This window comes from Syngnathus typhle, linkage group LG12 (assembly GCF_033458585.1).
Source record: "Syngnathus typhle isolate RoL2023-S1 ecotype Sweden linkage group LG12, RoL_Styp_1.0, whole genome shotgun sequence".
Lineage (NCBI taxonomy): Eukaryota > Metazoa > Chordata > Actinopteri > Syngnathiformes > Syngnathidae > Syngnathus > Syngnathus typhle.
In genome coordinates, this window is record NC_083749.1 from 11,164,012 (window position 1) to 11,186,234 (window position 22,223).

General features: G+C 39.9%; 2 protein-coding genes across 3 annotated transcripts in view; both read left to right on the plus strand.

Annotated features, from left to right (window-relative positions):
• Positions 1-11,307, plus strand: part of il6st (interleukin 6 cytokine family signal transduce) — a 46,939-nt gene extending 35,632 nt beyond the window's left edge. For both annotated transcript variants that reach the window (XM_061293954.1, XM_061293955.1), the window contains 3 exons: positions 2,603-2,699; positions 3,058-3,139; positions 5,462-11,307. In XM_061293954.1, coding sequence (XP_061149938.1) covers positions 2,603-2,699; positions 3,058-3,139; positions 5,462-6,070 — 788 coding nt within the window. In that variant the 3' untranslated portion in view covers positions 6,071-11,307. The remainder of the gene's footprint in view (positions 1-2,602; positions 2,700-3,057; positions 3,140-5,461) is intronic.
• Positions 11,308-12,425: 1,118 nt separating this feature from the next.
• Positions 12,426-21,917, plus strand: purg (purine-rich element binding protein G). Its single transcript, XM_061293637.1, has 2 exons — positions 12,426-13,872; positions 15,541-21,917. The coding sequence occupies exon 1, from the start codon at positions 12,826-12,828 to the stop codon at positions 13,858-13,860; it is 1,035 nt and encodes a 344-aa protein (XP_061149621.1). The 5' UTR covers positions 12,426-12,825; the 3' UTR covers positions 13,861-13,872; positions 15,541-21,917.
• Positions 21,918-22,223: the final 306 nt, after the last annotated feature.

Genomic DNA, 22,223 nt, shown 5'->3' on the forward strand with positions numbered 1-22,223 from the left:
CGCACTGAGGTCCACTTAAATTTTAGAAAGTACATCAGGACTTTAAAAATATCTTCTAAATTTCAGCGACGGCTCTGTCTGACGGCTCTGTCTGACGGCTCGCTCGGCGGCGCGCTACGGTTGAGCGTTCTCTCTCGCGCTCTCTCTCTCTCGCTCTCTCTCGCTCTCTCTCACTCTCGCACACACGCAAACCGGATATCATACGGAGGCCGCCATTACAGATGCGCAGACGGATGCGCAAGACACGTCAGCTATATAAAGAGCGAGAGTTCAGTTCTCTACCTAAATCCGTATTACAGGTAATATTTTATTTCACAACACTTTGCCTTGTTCCTTTCTTCTCTGCTGTTCACTTCAAACACGCTCCATGCGACCGCAATGCTCTCGTATCAGACAAGGCTTGCTCGATCACCTGCTCGTTTGCTGTCTGTCACAATGTACCCTACACAAATCCGAAACATTTGTTGCGGCTCCGAGTCACGACGAGGGGCAAGTTTTGGTTTCCAAGGGTGTTTTTATTCCTCTTAAACGTCTCTCCCATACAGAGCCGCCTCTTTCCCGTGCGCGGTGGTGCGTTTACGGGCAGTCGGAGAAATCAACGCCAACAAAAAAAATTACATCCAGCCTAGTTAAAACCATACCAAAGACTATAAAAATGGGACCCATTGCCTCCCTGCGTGTGTGACGATCATTGGGACTTAAAAAAAAAAAAAAAAAAATTAAAAAAAAAACATTTTTTTTTGTACCCATGTATAATGCGCACCCCAGATTTTAGGACAATAAATTAGTTAAATTTTGCGCACTATACACGGAAAAAAACGGTATTTGGTCAATCTCCGCATGTCAAAATGCTTTTTTCCGCTTGAGTGTGAAGCGTAAACATCCAAATCCTATTCGTATCAATATTTTCTGTGTCCTTGAAAACATTGGATCCGATCATAATTTTAACCCGTAATCTGATCAGATTAAAGAAATGTTGTCTATCTAAACGCAGCTACTAATTTCCAAGCAAAGTGCCATGGCGAGATTATGAAGGTTGCTGCAGCAAATTATCCAATTTCCTTCATGTAATCTGTCCAAAAATTAGTGCTGATTATAAAAATGTGAAATCTAACCTATCAGATTAATTGTAAATTAAAGTTAAAGTCCCAATGATCGTCACACACACATCTGGGTGTGGTGAAAATTGTCCTCTGCATTTAACCCATCCCCATGTGATATTAATCCATCCCCTGGGGGAGAGGGGAGCAGTGAGCAGCAGCGGAGCCACGCTCGGGAATCATTTGGTGATCTAACCCCCCAATTCCAACCCTTAACGCTGAGTGCCAAGCAGGGAGGCAATGGGTCCCATTTTTATAGTCTTTGGTATGACCCGGCCGGGGTTTGAACCCACAACCTTCCAGTCTCAGTGGGGACACTCTACCACTATGCCACTGAGCTGGTACTAGTCTTGAGTGACAGACAATACGCTTTACAACAACACTGGAACATTTAACTTTACATATATGTATCACTCCGCCTCACAGGTGCTCTATTAGTTAAGGCTGTTAATTTGGCCGAGATCAACATTCAGTCGTTACCTAATAATACTGTGGGTTGTTAAAATGATTTGGCTGAAATTACAAAGAATGAATTGCGACCACTGATTGTGCCTCCAATTGCAGCTCTGTCTTAACGTGCTATTCTGAAAGGATTTTGCACGAATGACACACTAATGAACTGAGGGCGGCTCGGTGTCGGGTTAGCGCACTGGTTAGCGCGTCCGACTCACAGCTAAGAGGATACGGACGCGTTTGATTCCACCTCCGGCCCTCCCTGTGTGGAGTTTGCATGTTCTCCCCGTGCCTGTGTGGGTTTTCTCCGGGCACTCCAGCTTCCTCCCACATCCCGAATACATGCTTAGTAGGCCGATTGAGCACTCCAAATTGCCCTTAGGTATGAGTGTGAGTGCAAATGGTTGTTCGTCTCTGTGTGCCCTGCGATTGGCTGATAACCGGTCCAGGGTGTCTCCTGCCTACTGCCCGATGACTGCTGGGATAGGCCCGCGACCCCCGTGGGGAAACGCGGTATAGATGGGTGGACCCACCACTGATTTTCCCCCTCGTTGTAAGAAGTAGAAATGCTGGCTTTGCACCTGGCAGAACACTGGCAATTCGGATGAGAAAGATTACATTTTCAGAACGCATAAGAGAGATTACATTTTCAGAACGCAAGCTTTTGCCATAGGTTTGAACAGGACAGTTAGGAAACTGTTATCTGTGGTCACCAAAATTCGCATACGCATCTCTACTCATGCTCACATAAGTCTCGCAAAATATGACTATGAGCACCTCAATATTTTGAAGTTTATGGAAATAAGCGTTTTTTCTTTAAGTGACATTAAAACGACACTTGGATGAACTGAACATTGCCAGCCAGCTATGATAGGTCTTTATGTAAAAATGTCAGAACATATAAAACATAGATTTTTTTATGTGTGTGTGTTTTTTTAAATATATTTTAAATGTACATGGCATATTTAATTTACATTATAGGAATAGCTATAATTTAGGTTGTTGATTCTGTTTTAGAATTGTCCTGAAATTGTGTTTGTTTCTCACAGCACCAGGGGAGATTGAGATGATTGTGGTTGGAGTTAGTCTTGGCTTTCTCTTTGTGATTCTCTTAACCATGTTGCTGTGTGTCTACAAAAAAGATGTGTAAGTAAAGAAGAATTGTTTGCATGTTTTGGAGGCGATAGGTAAGACATTTTTATCAAATCTTCTCTTAAGACACTACTGTTGAGGCGATGAAGTATGGGAAATTGAACTCATTTAGTTGAGTATTTATTTGATGGATATTTTTTATTATGATTATTAAATATTTAGTTGACAATCTCTTCTTTTGATGTGATATACCAACATTTTCAGTCTACACCATAAATAAACAATGGGAGTGTATGCACCGCACCATAGTGGGCTGTTGATAAAAAATGTCAGCTGTGACTCGCCACTAAGTGCAGCTTTGTGTCTCTTTTATAAATGCAGCTAATTTATAGTCATCTATTTCTTTGCACAGGATAAGGAAGAATTTATGGCCTTGGATCCCAAACCCCAGAAAGAGCACCATTGGAGACTGGTCCCCTGACTATCCTTTAAAAGTAAGGACTCTAATTCACGATAGTCAGTGTCTTTTGCCATTATAAAAACGTAAACTCTGCAGGCATTGTTTTAAGTAAAATTATTTTAAATGACATGTAACATTTGGTCATGACGGTCATACAAGAATACGAAATATAAGATGTTCTCACAATAAACTATAAAATTTCTCATTTGAATGGAGAACGGGGGCATGTGTCACGCACATTAAAATATTAATTGTCATAAGCAAATATGAAAGTTAACATACGACATTAATGTTGGATGTACCAAGGCAGCTGCCAACCCATCATTAAATTGGCTTATTACCGTATTTTCCGCCCTATAAGGCGCACCTAAAAACCTAAATTTTTATCAAAAGTTGACAGTGCGCCTTATAGTCCGGTGCGCCTTATATATGGATCAAGTGATGAATTTGTTGATCCATACTGGTTGTACACAGTGCTCTGCCAAAATGTTTTAGTACGTTTTAGTACGACAAGTAAATTACAAGGTCGCATCGCTTCCCAACATTACGGTAACTGTACTCAGGGGGCGTCACCGAATAGCTGTTGTACCCGCGAGGCTATTTCATTTCACAATAGGCTGCTCCGTTAATGTTTCGAGTAAATCTACGGATCGATATGGAAGGGAAACATAGGTAAGTAGTACCAATGCGTTAGATCGAACTTTAGTCAGTTCTGATCATTTTATAGGAGATCGTTTGAGAAACGCGATTGTTTACACTTTGCTGAGGCTCATGGGAGATTGCGAGCTGAGGCTCATAGGAAATTGCGGATGGCTAATGCTATAACGATAGCTGCTATACGCGCGAGGCTGTTTCATGTCAAAATAGGCCGCTCTGTTCATGTTTCGAGTAAATCTACGGATCGATATGGAAGGGAAACATAGGTAAGTAGTACCAATGCGTTAGATCGAACTTTAGTCAGTTCTGATCATTTTATAGGAGCTCGTTTGAGAGACGCGATTGTTTACACTTTGCTGAGGCTCATGGGAGATTGCGAGCTGAGGGTCATGGGTTTTTGCGGATGGCTAATGCTATAACGATAGCTGCTATACGTGCGAGGCTATTTCATGTCAAAATAGGCTGCTCTGTTAATGTTTCGAGTAAATCTACGGATCGATATGGAAGGGAAACATAGGTAAGTAGTACCAATGCGTTAGATCGAACTTTAGTCAGTTCTGATCATTTTATCGGAGCTCGTTTGAGAGACGCGATTGTTTACACTTTGCTGAGGCTCATGGGAGATTGCGAGCTGAGGGTCATGGTTTTTTGCGGATGGCTAATGCTATAACGATAGCTGCTATACGCGCGAGGCTATTTCATGTCAAAATAGGCTGCTCTGTTAATGTTTCGAGTAAATCTACAGATCGATATGGAAGGGAAACATAGGTAAGTAGTACCAATGCGTTAGATGGAACTTTAGTCAGTTCCAACCATTTTATAGGACATCGTTTGAGAAACGCGATTGTTTACAGAGGGTTCGTTGGTTATTGGCTAGTGGGTGCATACCGCAACCCTAGTCAACCTCAGTTTGTTGCAGTAAAGCTTCTATTTTATGCGCCTTATAGTCCGGTGCGCCTTATATATAGACAAAGTTTTAAAATGGGCCGTTCATTGAAGGTGCGCCTGATACCCCGGTGCGCCTAATAGGGCGCAAAATACGGTACTTCCATTGGTCATGTGAAATGTAAATTCATCACTGATTTTTGTTTGTTTCGTTATTACAAATGTTTATATGTACTATATATCTTTTATTATTATACAGTATGGTGCAGTAAAGTTACTCAATTGCATATCTGCAGTAAAGTAAACATCATTCACCAGGTCCGGTCCTCAAGGGCTTGGTGACCCCTGTTATACAGGGATGACGCAAACAGCTGTTGGTGCTGTTTTAATCGCATTAGCAAACAAATGGTAACAAAATAGTCATTACACATTTTTAGTACATCTGATGGTAGTCTCAACTTGTAATGTCACTGTGAGCCACAAAAGCTAATGCTATTTTCTACAGAAAATAGTTCAATCTTACACTGTATATTCACTTCCACATCACTCAACAGTCCAAACATGCCTTTTAAAGGCATACCCCACATTCAGTCATCAGCTATTTTTGGAATGCGTGGATGGCGACCCTAAAAATATTACCTGTACCTCACGTTGTTGAAGTGTACGCATGAAACATATTTCTATAAATAATACCATAGCTACTTCCACTACATTGGAAATTTTGTCTGTTACCTGGAACGTAATGTGTATTACACATTTCACAAAATGTTGTACTAGTGCGCTTTTAAGATTGTCTCTTTATGTTGCTTCGCAGCCGGAGACACCAAAGGAAAACTCTCTGTCTGGCATCAGTGTGCTTGATGTGGATGTAAGTGATGGAAAATCTGTGTCTGAGGAAGACAAAATGAGCCTGGCTCTCAAGAAGGACAAATATCTGTCTGAGGAACACAGCAGTGGTATTGGAGGCTCCTCTTGCATGTCCTCACCTCGTCAGAGTGTGTCTGACAGCGACGAGGGTGCTGACATTGCTGACACCACTGCCAGCACTGTTCAGTACTCTTCAGTGGTAGCCTCTAATGGCTACAAAGGCCAGATCCCGAGTGCTCAACCTCAGCAGCTCATTTTTTCCCGTTCAGAGTCCACACAACCACTCCTGGACTCTGAGGAGAACCCAGACCTTTTAGTGCAGGAAGGCAACAAAGCTTCCCAACCGTTCTCACGACTGCCTTGCTTCACACACAGCGAATGGAACCAAGACAATGGCACCTTTCCTGAGTCAAACCACCTGGAGGAGGAGCCACACCGAGTGCTGTTGCCGCTGGACACGTGTACCTCGGGAAAAGACAATCAGCAGAAAACACTTACAGGTGGCCAATCTCTCTCCAGCTATATGCCACAGCTTGGTGGCTATAGGCCACAGTAAGAACACGTGCAGGAGATTTACAATAGATCTGCCGGTGTTAATGTTGCATGGTCATTTCAAGTTTTTGGTGATCGCAAAAGACTAGTTCTGTTCTGTGTTCGCTCTCAACTAACCAGAACTAATCTTTTCAAGAATAATAGTGATGTATCGAGTATATTCCAGTTGACAACACTTTGATTATACTGTTGAATTCAGAACAGCAATATGTCGGAATGATCACTGGAAGCCATGCGCAAATGCCTATACAAATCCCTCAATATCAAAGTTTGTCTGGTAGTAAAGATGTATGCATGGTTGCCCTGTTGCTATGTGTATTTTATACAGTGGAACCTCAATTCAATGGACTAAGTAGTGGAAGGGGTTGTCTGTTAGAGCCAATTGTTCATTACACCTAAGTAATTTTTTTTCTCGTGCTAAAAACCACACAATGCAGTACAAAAAATTGTTTTACTGTTTTTGTAGCTTAAAAAATCCCAGTAAAACATTATAGTAAATACTATAAATATATATATATATATATATATAAAAAACTTCAAACTGTTTAAAAAGTATTCAAGTTGATCCAAACTTTCCTTATTGATGCTTGGGGAAGGATATTGGTGGGTGGTCACAGTCGAGAGCCACAATGTTACTTTATCACCTCCCTTACAATTGCATTTAATTAAATGCCATTGATAAGGTCGTTACAAATAAAATCAATGTATTATACCCCGTCCCCCCAAAAAGCATGTTCAATAGACATTTGCACGACGAGCACAAAAAAATCATTGAGCATGTACATATTACACGTTCCTTATGAGTTGTGTGCTTTCAGTGATGCAAATCTAATCTCCATGCTCTGTGTTTCCATTGAAGAAAGTATGGCACGGTTAAGAACTCAACATGAACGCTTAATTTGCACAAAACATGTTAGGACAAGTAATTTAAAATCGCTTTTAAATAAAAGTACCGGAATTAGTGATACCGACGCCAGTATTTACTTGGTATTGATCGATACCAAAATCTCAGGTATCGCGCAGCTTTTGCTTTTGTTGAGAAAATTGTCATGGCCAACATGGCCGCCACATGCTACAAGTCTTTTTATCTCTGACAACCCAGCTCTCGTGGGAAACGTGTGACGAGTTTGTCTGTTGACCCCTACATCAGCGCTGTTTACCATATTTTCCAGACTATAAACCGCTACTTTCTGCGCAATGCAGCTTACCTATGGTTTTTCATGATTTTTATGATGTTGTATAATTTGTGCATATTCGCTTATATATGGAAATTAAACATTAAAACACCCGCAGCTTACAGTCCAGTGGGGCCTATATATGAACAAAGCAGGATTTTCCCCAAATTTTAGCTGGTGCGCCTTATATTCAAGTGCGACCTATAGTCCAGAAATTAGGGTACTTGCGCTGTGGTCATTAACAGACTGTGAAAAATACTTAACAAAGTTGCATTTTGAGTTGACTGGACTAGATTTTATGTCCAGTTAAATTGAGGTTCCATTGACTAGGCTTAGCCCTTTTGAGATGACACATGGTCTAACTGGGGACTTTCCACCCATACCTGGAGCACTGCATCGGCACATTAGATATCCTTCATTAACCCTTTAAAGTTCCCACCAAGAAAGAAGCAGTAGAAAAAAAAAATGTTTTGCATGTTTTACTTCCTTTAGGCACTAATAATAACAATCAATGCTGTTTTCAACATACCCACCATTTTTTTTTAATATAAGCCTCTATCAAATGGTAGAGGTGCCTCTTTATGGTAAAGGTAAATATGTAATACATTGTTTAGATGTATTTGCATTTAACTGAAAAAAAGTGTATTTTATCTTACGCTTATCTCTTAACTAGTTTTGGTTTATTGTTTAGCACATATTATTATATCAATAACTGTGCAAGGAGGGAGACGAAGCCTAGGGCTTGTAAAGAGCCAATTCCAACCCTTAATGCTGAGTGCCAACCAGGGAGGCAATGGGTCCCATTTTTACAGTCTTTGGTATGACCCGGCCGGGGTTTGAACCCACAACCTTCCAGTTTCAGGGCGGACACTAACCACTAGGTCACTGAGCTATGAACAACTATGAACTTGAAATAGAATAAAAGTTGAATATGTAAACAAACAAAAAATCACCCTTGCAATAGCAAGTCTAAAATACAAATAGAAATAAAAAGTAGGACGGTCTTTCTTTCTTTGAAAATGAATAACTGAACAATTGACAGAACATGAGAAATTTTCCCCTATAGGCTAAAGACGAGGTTTGAAGATAAAGAGGAGCCACGATATTCCGACTCTCACTCCAGAAGGCCACATTACATGTTCTGTGGTAACAAAAATAGCCGATCAACAGCTCAAAAAGTATTTGAATTTCCCCACATGTCCCACACATGCAATACTTCTGTCCCTAATCCCAGCCCTCCCCAAAAACTTTGGATTGATTATTCATTTGCGGTGGTATGCCACAAAGCTTTGTTGCTTGTCGTTGAGGCACAGAGAAACATTGCATTTCTCGCATTTCCACCAGGAGACCCCCTTTGGGCAGAGATGGCACCTGTTCCGCATGTCACTGTGGAGTGGCCAGTGTCCCAGGTTGTCATTCCGCACGTCTGGCTGTGCGGTGGTCGGCCAGCTCTGGATGCTGGCTTGTTGACTTGTTTCAGGGTGTGGCCTACTGCCAGGCGGAATCATTTCAGGCAGAATGGTTTGCTCTTCAGTAGGCCACATTCCCTCTTGTATACTAGCCAAGCATTTGCAATGCATAGGTCAATGGCGTAGCCAAAGAAAGGGAAGTACCAGCGCCTAGATTTTGCTGGCGTCTTGTAGAGATGCACCAGCATGTTGGATAGATCGATGCCTCCCATATGTGCATCGTAAGCCAGGATCAATGATGGGCATGGTACGTCGACTTTGGCCTTGGCCTCTTTGCTCCACCGCTTGACGGTTGCTCAATGCCAGAGGCATTGCTGAGAAGGTTGACACATTTGTAATCATACCATTTCACTGCTATCACCCCCTCCGTAGACCTGTAATCAAAAGCACCACGTCCTTTCTGCATCAAGTCTTTATCTGACATCAATGGTGCTCCACCACTGCGGTTTGATCTGATCGTGCCGATGCACTTTATTCCCAGCGTCGTTTGCAGGTTCTGCAGCAAGGCGAAGCTGGTGAAATAGTCACAGAAAATGACTGAAAGTTGTGGCGGTGTGATCATCTTGCACAACGTTGTCACCACTTTGGCCCCTAGATTCAGTGCCTGCTCCTGCTCACTTTGGTCAACATTGAAGAAGGTGGATGCCCCTTGATAAAGCAGTAGATCATGGATTATCCCACATGAACTGGCACGACAGAACAATTTAAAGCCCCATTTGTCTGGCTTGTTGGCAATATACTGTCGAGGAGTGCCAGCCCGTGTTCCCTTGTATGACACCATAACTGCATCGACACTGTGTTTGTGAGTGGATGGGATCAGGAGACACTGCTGTCGTAGCGTTTCAAACAGTGGACGGACTTTACAGAACCATTCTGTATTGTCATGGGTCTGATGAGCATTGTCACTGAAATGGACGTAGCGGCGTAATAACTTGAACCGTTTCAATGGCATGATGTCAGCTATCAAGCTGCAACGTGAGTCGTGGTGCCAGTAGTCATCTATGGCTGGGAAGTTGAAAACACCCATATACAACAGAATCGCCAGGCTCTTTTCAATTTCTTCAGCACTTGTTTTGATCGGATCCCCAACTCCTGGGCAGAATACAGCATTGTATGGTGAGCAATGTGTTCGATCATCTGGTCAGTGAACAGTGCTTTGAAGTACTGGAAGGGTGTCCTCACATCATCAATTGATTTCGACAGGATTTAGATCATACTTATATGACTATTTCAGCATATTATAATAAAAAAAACATTCAATATATCCTAATAACGACAATGAACTCACAGAAGTTGTATTTATTCATAGCAAATATATGTTTTTATTATTATTTCAGCTTAGCTTGCACTAATTTTACCATAAATCGACAAACAACCCATTTGATAGAGCATGCTTTTAGAAGGGAATGCAATCATTCTTGTAGAACTATTTCAGGATATTATAATGATAAAACATTCAACATATCATAGTGACAACAATACATGAACATAAGTTGTATTTATTCATAGAAAATAGCATTTCTTAGATTACTTTTGTTTAGCTTGCACTACTTGTACCATAAAGTGACAAACAAACCATTTGGTAGAGCAGGTTTTTAGAAAATTATTTGACCAAAATTTCCATGTATCAAAAGGAACCCACTACACTAGCATGTGGTTTTGACAAAGGGTTTGAGGATCTCTCTGGCTACCACAAGGAGGTGCCACCCCAGGCAATTTATCCATTTTTAGCAGAAACCTGCTGGAAGTCAATTTGTAGAACCCAAGCAATGCTCTCTCATTTCATCATTTTCATTTCCTCCTTGTTTCCTGATATTGCTTTCATGCACATGCTGGAGGCACAACAAACCATCCGGCCACGGCAGGTATGACTGCACCATCCTGGAGTAACTTATTTGTGCTGCAGATACCATGCTACCTACCTATGATGCTGACTGTGTAAAAATAGAAAACTAGCCATTAATCTTCAAGTAAGGATGTGGAGAGGGAAGCAGGTGAAATTGAGTTACAACTGTTATTGCTTCCAAACGGGGAAGGATAATATCCCTAAAGGGTGACTGAATGTTTTTTACACTCAGGTGACTGTATATTCCCTTTGTTTTTTTGAGTAGTACTTGTGTGTAATACTCTCGCTTTGTACAAAGCTAAAGACTTCCTTTTGATGTCAAATAACATTTCCATGACTTTGTATTTGTCTCTGAGTGCTTCACTTGCTTGACTTCGTGCTTTCTGCGTGTAAGTGTGAATGGTTGTCTGGCTTTATATGTGCCATGCAGTGAACTGTTGACCACTCCAGGGTGTAGGTTCTATCAACTTTGTAAGCAGAAATACACTAAAATAGTTAATTCCACATACTGCATTGCATTTCAAAATATCTCTTGAGCATGGCTGAGGCGTGTGCCATTTTGGAATGTGGCAGGAATTGAAACTAAGCATCTTTGAGATTAGTCTGTTTGATTCATGTCTTGCTGTTTTTGTAACATTGGTCACTGTCTTTATCTACATAGATAACTATATGCATATCAACTCATATTCACTGTTCATTAAAAAATATTTTGAAGTGACTTTCACAATGAAAATAAAGATATATCACACTATTTTCAGCAGAGGTGCGGTGCCCACATTATGCAGAAGTACATGGAGTTGTTTGAAAGAAAGTCCGAAAGGGCTTCACATATATAGGCAAAATTGACAATTATTCTCAACATCCCCTGAACATTTGACGTACACGTATATATATACACAGACGAACAACATATATATATATATATATATATATATATATATATATACACATATATACATATATATTAGGGGTGTAACGATTCATCGATACACATCGATTAATCGATATAATGCTCTATGATTTATTGGCATCGATGCTAAACGTAAACATCGATTTATATCGCCGTGTTTGACCTCGGACATTAGACGCGACTTTATTTTGCAATCCAGTTGATTGTTGCATGCTTCCTCTTTCCGGGAGCAGTGCGTGGTGTTGTTGTGTTGTGAGCAGAGCAGGCACGTGAAAGGGGAGTCGACAACTAGTACGCGGCTCCTGGGCTGGTGCTATGGCTAGTGTCCAAAAAGCCGAGGAAATTTGCTCCCCTTTAGGCTTCAAGTCATTCGTTTGGAAGCACTTTGAATTCCAAAGAAAAGATGGCTCAACGGACAAGACACGTGCAGTTTGTAAATCCTGCCATGCGGTGATCAAATATTTAGGGACCACAAATCTCGCCGCACATTTAAAGAAAAAACACGACATCAAAGTTCAGTGTTAAAATAAGCACTTTGTATACTACAATACTCTTGTAATTTCCTAAATAAAGAGTTTGCAGTACCTTGTTGATTTTGCGTATGAATTGTTATCAAACAGGATATTGTTCTATATTTTTTATTTAAAAAAAAATATATCGATCGTAGAGCACTATATCGTGATATATCGTGAATGAATCGCAGCAGGCTTTAAGATATCGGCAAATATCGTATCGTAGTTCTTTGTATCCATATGATATCGTATTGTGACAAAACCCGCGATTTACACCCCTTATATATATATACACACATATATATATATATATATATGTATATATATATATATATATACACATATATATTTCTATACGTATATATACATATATATATATACACACATATATATATATATACGTATATATGTATAGAAATATATCTACAGAGCAAACAAATGATGTCAGTTGCAGAGCGCCATGTTTCCCACAGTGAATCTGTATCAGAGGTATCCTCAGGACGGGAGGGGGCGGATGGGTTCATCGGGTTCATGTAGTAGATTGCACGCCTCCTCCCCTTCCAGGTCGGCTGCTTCCCTGGCTCCCTCACTGAATCAGCTTGCTGCAATTCATCGATGATGCAAAATGCAATGGTTGGTTGCAGTGGCTAAATAATCGAACTTGACCTTAATTTCGAGACACTGCAACGTGATCAGCTGATGCCTCCAAACTAGCAGCCATCTTCAGGTCATTCGAGGCATCTGGGAAACTTGTTTCCAAGCTACACGCCAGATGTTGCGATAAAGGCGTTCGGGAATGGGGGAATCGTGTTGTCCACCTGAGCTGTATAGAAGCGGAATCTAAATCATGTTGGCCGATGGATGTTGCAGAGGAATGGAGCGAGTCAGGGGTAAGAGTGCGTCAGACTCTTTGCCGAGAGCCACCTATCCTCAGCAATATGTGCAGATCGGCCCCCAGCAGCAGGGCAGCGACATTCAGGAGCTCGCCTCCAAACGCGTCGATATCCAGAAGAAACGCTTCTACTTGGACGTGAAGCAGAGCGTGCGCGGACGCTTCCTGAAAATCGCCGAGGTGTGGATCGGCAGAGGCCGCCACGATAACATCCGGAAAAGCAAACTGACTCTGTCCATGTCGATGGCGCCCGCGCTCCGTTACTGCCTGGGGGACTTTATTGACTATTACGCCCGGATCGGACTGCGCGTGGGCCTTGCGCCCCAACCGCCACCACTGCTCGACGAGCACAGTGGCATCGAGCAGGGCCGCGCGCTCGAACCCCGCAGAAGGGTTCAGGAGCCCGCGTCGTCACCCACCGGCTCCGCGGCGTCAGAGGACCACGCGCACCGCGTACTCAAGAGCGAATTCATCGAGAGGGACAACAGAAAGTACTTTCTGGACCTGAAGGAGAACCAGAGAGGGAGGTTCCTACGCATACGACAGACTGTCAGCAAAGGGCACGGCACGATGGGCTACTACGGCCAGGGGATCGAACAGACTATCGTGCTACCCGCACAGGGTCTCATCGAGTTCAGGGACGCGCTCTCGCAGCTCATCGAGGACTACGGCGACGACGAGTGCGACGAGCGCGGCCGACCCGCGACCAGGAATCACGAGGAAAGCATCCCCGAGCTTCCAGAGGCCGTGTCCTTTCGCGTGGACAACAAGAGGTTTTATTTTGACGTCGGTTCCAACCGCTACGGCGTCTTTTTAAAAATCAGTGAAGTGCGGCAGCCGTATAGAAATACCATCACCGTCCCTTTAAAAGCCTGGGCGAAATTCGGGGAGAATTTCATCAAGTACGAGGAGGAGATGAGGCGAATTTTTAATTGTCACAAAGAGAAGAGCACAGACCCTCGGCAGGACAGCGAGGAGCAGGAGGACTGACCGACCTTGGCAGTAGGACCGAATATCATAATTGTCCAGTTGTGTAATGTATTGTAATGGAATTTTAGCGCTTATAATATCAGAAATATCACGCTATTAAATCAAAACCAACAAATCTGCCCCAAAACCCTCTAAAATCCCCCCCACCCTTGCCATCTAAATTTAACAGCTTACTACTCTGTAAATAATAAAACACATTGCAGTAAGAAACTATAAAATGGGGGAACAGTGGCAATGTACAAAAGATATTCCTGTATTTGTCTATCACGCATGCACGCGCGCACACACATACACGCACACACACATTTCTTTCCTGCAGTTTAGAAAATGTAGCATTTTTCACACTAACTGCTTACCTCATTACCTAGGAGCTGACAATCTCTCAATCAAGACCTTAGGTGTTGATTGACATCAAAACATAGCCCCTCACTTCTTTTTGCCACATGGTAATAGTCAGCATTCGAGCGAGAGACAGCTTACTAACTGGTGCAGTACGTACAAATGTATCCTGCAATCAAACATAAGCACTTTGAGATTTACTGTATCTCTCTCAAATATGTTTATCTGAATGAATCAGAACACTAACTATAAAACTATGATTGGTCTAACTTATATTTTACCCCCAGTGTAGCTAATTATGTTATACTTGATATTATTTAGAAGTCTTTTCACAAAGATGTTTTTTACCACGCTTTTAATCAACCCTTAATAATGCTGAGTTAAAAGCAACCCAATTTGGGTTAAAAAGTGGCAAAGTTGTTTTGCACAAAACAAACCGACAAATTTGGTTCTCGTTTTTGCAAAACAACTGAAAGTTTGGGACTCAACTTCTTGGATCAGTCCAATTTTTAACACTGCAGCTTTAAGGGAGTGAACAAGGGATACACAGTAAACCATCAAAGAAATCTTATCCCGTACCATTAGAATATTTTAACATCAACAAGACTAAAACAGTTTAACTTGTTTGTTTTTTTCATGATCAAGTGAATACAGTCAAATCATTGCAATTTAAAACTGATCTTTGGTGAGCTTTGGGGATTTGTTTACTGTAGATAAAAGTTGCAGCATATTTTGTATCAAAGCTAACAAAGCTAGTGGCTGCAACTACAATGAGTGAAATGATTCTGTTGCCTAAACTAGGGATCTTCATCTTGTTGCATTCTATAGTACTTGGTTCATCTGTGGGTAATTCCTAAAAATGTCCAATTATCATGAACATGTATATAATACAGGAGTATTATTTTTTTCACATTCTGTCTGATTTATCAAAAACAAAAATGTCATGCTTACATTATTTTATTACAGACAATCATTTTGCTAAGAGGCAGCGCTAACTGGCTTTGCAGTGGTAGGGAACACGTTACACAAAATAATTTCTTTATCATTTCTTCAAACCTTTTTTTTTGCTGCAGCACGTACAATTGTCACACAAAAATCAAAATGAACAAAAATGCCATGTTTCTGTGTATCTATGTTTCAAAGTTGCACCTTTTCTGATTTTATTATGTGCTACTTTTGTGAAGTACTTTATGATACAATGATCATCTAATCTCCAGTTTAGAAGCCACAAGGACAGTAGTCCTTGAGAAATTAGATAAATATAAAAATATTACAAATGGACCAAATCATTAGAAGGTTTGAATTACATACATTTTATGTTTTCTGTATTTTCCTGGACAGATTCCTCAACTAGTCTTCAAATCAACAATGCCTTCAAAATTGTTTTGGATTCTCAAAACGGAAGGACAATTACATTTCATTTCCCACATACCCAAACAAGACTTTGACACTTTACAACATTTACAGGAAGAAAATTACAGAAGGGTAATCTCCTCATTTCATGTTTTTAAAGTTAAAGTCCCAATGATCGTCACACACGCATCTGGGTGTGGTGAAATTTGTCCTCTGCATTTAACCCATCCTCGTGTGATTTTGATCCATCCCCTGGGGGAGAGGGGAGCAGTGAGCAGCAGCGGTGCCGCGCTCGGGAATCATTTGGTGATCTAACCCCCCAATTCCATTCCTTCATGCTGAGTGCCAAGCAGGATTCGAACCCACAACCTTTCAGTCTCAGCTGAATGTTTATAAAAAGGAAATCCAATTTAAAAATACTTGAAATATGAATATAAATACATGGTGCTATAGATTTTTCACCCCCTCTTCTGATTTCTGTATTAAGTTGCTACGTAGAGGATAGCTCAGGTCAATAGTGTGAACATGATAAGAACACAAGTGAAGGTAAAATTCTCATTGAGCTCATACTCATTGACTCATTGAGCGCATACTGGTTGGATAAACAAAGTGAGAGCATAGAAAGGGCTCAATCTCCTGCTACCGTGGGGGCTATATACCTTCGAAATGTAAAGTTCTATGTTTAATGGGGCTATGTTGTTGGTATCTCTCTTTCTCTCTCTCTCTCTTTCTCTCTCTCTCTCTCTCATTCGCTCTCTCTCTCCATATTTTACATATATATATAGTATGTATATATATAGTATGTATGTATATATGTATATATATATATGTATGTCTATATATATATATATATATATATATATATATATATATATATATATATATATATATATATATATATGAGCTGAATGGAAGTCATAACTAAAGACAGTGGGCCTAACGCTGATTTATTTATTTGGATTAAACCTCCCATATGCTAATATGGACCAGTAAATCGTTATCAGCAGTATTTTACTAATTCTTTAGTTTACTAACTGATCAAAGGTTGTAATACATACAACAAAGCATATATCAAGACAAAATGAATCCTCAACCCACTGCGTTGCGTATAAAAAGCCAGCATAGGCTCTGTCTTCTTTGGACCCAGCATTGGATTATGTTTTTCATTTGAGTTATGACTTTATGACCCAGCAGTTTAAAAGTGTAATGAAAGTGATTTGCTGTGGTGACTCCTGATAGGTGAAAGTTGCGTCTTCCGCTCAGAAAATGTTGGTACGCTATTAAAACAATTTGATAAATAAATGTGGGTCAAAAATGGATGACTTACTATAATCAATTTGACCTTTCTGGATCGTTTCGCACAAACTAAAATGACTGCAAAAAAAGCAACACAGAAAATGGTCTGTCCATTTTTTTATGTATTTTATTTATTTAATGAAAATTGGTATCCCATTAATTGGTAGCTTGAATGCATCAGCATGGGTAGTTTTTATCCCTTTGGGTGAAAATTTTAATCCTACATGCTGTATGAAATCACCCCTTGAATCAAATAAAATGAATAACGAAACAATGGCTTGGCACCTTTCGGACTCAATGCTGGGTTAGCCATTTTACCCAAACTGGATTACTTTAGACGCAGCAATTTTAAGTGTGTAAGCACCATTGCAACGGTAATTATACTCACACAGACCCTAGCCAAGTTTGAAACGTTAGCAAAAATAAGAGTAAATCGTCAAGTGTAGAATACTTGTTTGAGCATTTTTTTACAAATTTCAAAAAATCGTTTGTCCAGTGTATTTTGATGTTCTCTGATACGTATCTGAGCAGAAAGTATTCAGACATCATTTTTTAGCTAGGCCATCTTCCGTTTTCTTGACGTTCGTATTTTGCATTTCGGTGAAGCGAGGAAATAACCTGATCTGGTGGAAGAATAATATAGTCAGTTGTCAAGAATAGCTTTAAAAGTTGGGTTATTTGTTACAGTTAGTCCCGATTGGTGTAAGCACAGTTGAATGGGTTTGTTGTGTTTGTTGTGCTGTCTTTTAAGAGTGTGAAGAACATTTTGGTGAAGGATTATATGATACATTTATTTATTTTCATACAAGTGGAACTATAGAAAGTGAAACTCTAAGCACAATGTCATAGAAAAATACAGATTGCAATTTACTTATTCCATTAACAAATTACCGTATTTTCCGCCCTATTAGGCGCACCGGGGTATAAGGCGCACCTTCAATGAACGGCCCATTTTAAAACTTTGTCCATATATAAGGCCTATAAGGCGCATAAAATAGAAGCTTTACTGCAACAAACTGAGGTTGACTAGGGTTGCGGTATGCACCCACTAGCCAATAACCAACGAGCCCTCTGTAAACAATTGCGTTTCTAAAACGATGTCCTATAAAACGATTGGAACTGACTAAAGTTCAATCTAACGCATTGGTACTACTTACCTATGTTTCCCTTCCATATCGATCCGTAGATTTACTCGAAACATGAACAGAGCAGCCTATTTTGACATGAAATAGCCTCGCGCGTATAGCAGCTATCGTTATAGCATTAGCCATCTGCAATAACCCATGACCCTCAGCTCGCAATCACCCATCAGCCTCAGCAAAGTGTAAACAATTGCGTCTCTCAAACGAGCTCCTATAAAATGATCAGAACTGACTAAATTTCGATCTAACGCATTGGTACTACTTACCTATGTTTCCCTTCCATATCGATCCGTAGCTTTACTCGAAACATGAACAGAGCAGCCTATTTTGACATGAAATAGCCTCGCGCGTATAGCAGCTATCGTTATAGCATTAGCCATCCGCAAAAAAACATGACCCTCAGCTCGCAATCTCCCATGAGCCTCCGCATAGTGTAAACAATCGCGTCTCTCAAACGAGCTCCGATAAAATGATCAGAACTGACTAAAGTTCGATCTATCGCATTGGTACTACTTACCTATGTTTCCCTTCCATATCGATCCGTAGATTTACTCGAAACATTAACAGAGCAGCCTATTTTGACATGAAATAGCCTCGCACGTATAGCAGCTATCGTTATAGCATTAGCCATCCGCAAAAACCCATGACCCTCAGCTCGCAATCTCCCATGAGCCTCAGCAAAGTGTAAACAATCGCGTCTCTCAAACGAGCTCCTATAAAATGATCAGAACTGACTAAAGTTCGATCTAACGCATTGGTACTACTTACCTATGTTTCCCTTCCATATCGATCCGTAGATTTACTCGAAACATGAACAGAGCGGCCTATTTTGACATGAAATAGCCTCGCGCGTATAGCAGCTATCGTTATAGCATTAGCCATCCGCAATTTTCTATGACCCTCAGCTCGCAATCTCCCATGAGCCTCAGCAAAGTGTAAACAATCGCGTCTCTCAAACGAGCTCCTATAAAATGATCAGAACTGACTAAAGTTCGATCTAACGCATTGGTACTACTTACCTATGTTTCCCTTCCATATCGATCCGTAGATTTACTCGAAACATTAACGGAGCAGCCTATTTTGAAATGAAATAGCCTCGCGGGTACAACAGCTATTCGGCGACGCCCCCTGACTACAGTTACCGTAATGCTGGGAAGCGATGCGACCTTGTAATTTACTAGTCGTACTAAAACGTACTAAAACATTTTGGCAGAGCACTGTGTACAACCAGTATGGATCAACAAATTCATCACTTGATCCATATATAAGGCGCACCGGACTATAAGGCGCACTGTTGACTTTTGATAAAAATTTAGGTTTTTAGGTGCGCCTTATAGGGCGGAAAATACGGTAGTTGAATTTAGTGAATTTGGTTCTGAGGCAAGTTGTAAAACATGCCGATTTTTTGCCAATAATTAATGCAAAGATTTGTGTTCATTTTCTAGTGACTAGTACATGAATTTCTTGAAAATTGCCCTGGAATCTGTTGCTTGAATTACAGATATGCTTTAAAAAAGCACTTTAAATGAAAGTTGCACTTTTTGTGTTCTACTGTTTTGTAATCAGTTAATCTAGTGGAACTACTTCTATTCATGTCTTGCCAACCATGGATCTAAAACTGTAAGACTCTGATGAGCTGCTCTTTAAAACAACTGTATTCTAATTTGACTCAATAGAATTCCCCCATTTTGTGTAAATTAAATAAGAGTAGAAGTCCATTTGGAAGACATAGTATATTAAAGCAGCAGATAATGTGACTTTACATTCATTAATACTATTTCTTATTATTAGATGTCATAATAAAAAAAGAATCAAAATATAATAATTATATTTGTGAACTGGTCAACTAAGGTAACTTAGTAATCATTATGAATTAAAAGTGTCTGCATTGTTACTTGGCAAAATACTGCTGCCTTTTGAATGTTTTGTTGTCTTTGTCTTTAGAGGGAGGAGACAGGGTTAATTCTTTGTTTTACGCGGTTCGTGCTTGTAACACACATCTTCCAAGTGTTGGAAAGCACCACATATGTAAATCAATGTGGACTACCTCAAGACTTCAAAGGACAACATTACATTTTTACCGATGAGCATGTTGAATGGTGTCCGAAACCATAAGCTTATTCGTCTTTGGAAATGGCACTGCATGTGCTGCTTCCATTAAAAAAAAAAAAGAAAAGCGACACAGCTACTTCCAAAGCATGCCGTAAGCAGTCTGATTTATTTGGGTTTTCCTTTTACTATTTGGCTCAAGAAAAACCAAAACCTCAGAGCTTATACTGTATAACAATCAAGTGTATTAAAGAATGTGTTCAGCTGCCATCAAAGTATTCACAACTTTGATGGCTGAGCGCAAATAAGTAACAAATGCATACAAAAAGAGCAGACTACTAATAAATGTGTGACACACTATGAATATGCGTTGCATAAAATGTCTAAATATGGTCCTGTTAGAGATGATTCATCCCAAATGACAGCTTCTTCTGTCTCCTACTGTGTTTATTCAGTACTTGACAGTTTTGTTTAGTTGTGTTTACACTAAATGAGTGATAATAACAATCACTGTTCATTTATATAGGTGTGAAAACTTGAAATATTTTGTTTTAACACTAATGACTATACTTAAGGGTGCAATGAACATATAGAATAGGTGTCAGTGACATCACGAATGCTAGAGAAGATGAGTGATGCAAAGGACTCAAAATTTGTGTTTGGTTAAGGCCAGAAGGGACAGAGATCATTCTTAAGGTATCAAGATTCCTGTTGGCATTATGGTCACAAGATTTTCAGACAGTGATGAATAACACAAAGGAAAATCTGGACTTATAACAAAGATGTTTCCAACCCCAATGCCTTAAAGTACCTTCACAATGCGACTGTATAATTGATTTTCAATGTGTGTGTTTTTTTTAGTTGGGAACAATGAAGTCCACTGAGGTATATTGTTCTGATTGTGTTATTTCTATGAATTTGGACATGACCATGGTATTTTTGGATGAAAATGATCGTCTAACAAATTACACAAAAAAGGTGACAAAGTGTAAATGTATTTGTGCTTGTCATGTGAATGTTTGTGTACTGAAGAAGTGATAGTTTGCTGTTTCAATTTGCTCTCTCTGCAGTTCTGGAGTAAATAACTTAAGAGATAAGTTGGGGTTTTGTTTGAAAGTCAAATGACCTGAATAACATGGTAAGCTGTGTACATTTTAGGTAATTGTTACATATATCAGTGTGACCTGTTGTCCTTTAGAGTATGACATAAAAAAAATCTAACTAGTTTTGTACTGTACTAGTTCATCAACTCTATGTAAGGTACTTTATCAGTAATCATTACTTGCCTTGTAATGTTTGAAATAAAGCTATGTTTAGAAATGGTAACTGAAACAGCAAAATTTTAGAGTGTATGCATGCCATTGGTTGGGTCCTAGTATAAAAGAAAAATTATATGGGGGAAAAAATGGTGCTATGTTACATATATAAAGGTGCTTATTTGGACCCAAGCTAAATGCATGCCAAGAGGAGCTATCAGACTAGAAAAAAATAATTTGATGTCTCACTGCTGTTTCCAAATAGTCACATCCACATCCCAAACATTTGTATTTGAAAAGATCAGTTGGAAGTTGGACGTTTGTCGGCCGTAAGGTTAAATGTTGAAAACAATGACATGTCTACGTAACAGTTGCATAGCCTTTGTGCCTGCAGCCTAGAAGACAGACAATCTTGTATTTTTTCTGTTTATATTTTTTAATGTTCTCTATTATTTAGATGGTTATGTGTTGAAGTATGGTTTAATGTAGCAAAATATAGGAAACATTAAATTCGTCTTATCATTGTTCTTTGAGTTGGGAAAACAAAACAAATGTGGAAAAAAGCTACATATTTTTATTGGTTTAACTATTTTTTTCTTCAATAAAACTTTTTCCAAAAGTATCCTGTGCTTAGATTGCTTTTGTGTCATCCTATACGATGTGCTGCACATTCAAACAAACTAGGTGTAATTATTTGAATCAACACTCACGATTTCTCATAAACAAAATCTCAAATTTCCGACCATCCCTTTTCTATAGTTTTAGCTCAGGGATTCTCACCCTGCGGCTTTGCCTTATGACAGTCTGTTTGGCTTAATGCCGACAAACAATGCAAAACGCCTTAGACGCGCAAAACATTACCTTGACAAAAACTAAAACGCATTTTGGTGTAGTATAATTGGAAAGAGAGAGAATGAAGTACCACGTA

Coding starts and splice junctions, on each gene's coding strand:
- purg (XM_061293637.1), top strand. CDS start 12,826: ATGTTGGCCGATGGATGTTGCAGAGGAATGGAGCGAGTCAGGGGTAAG.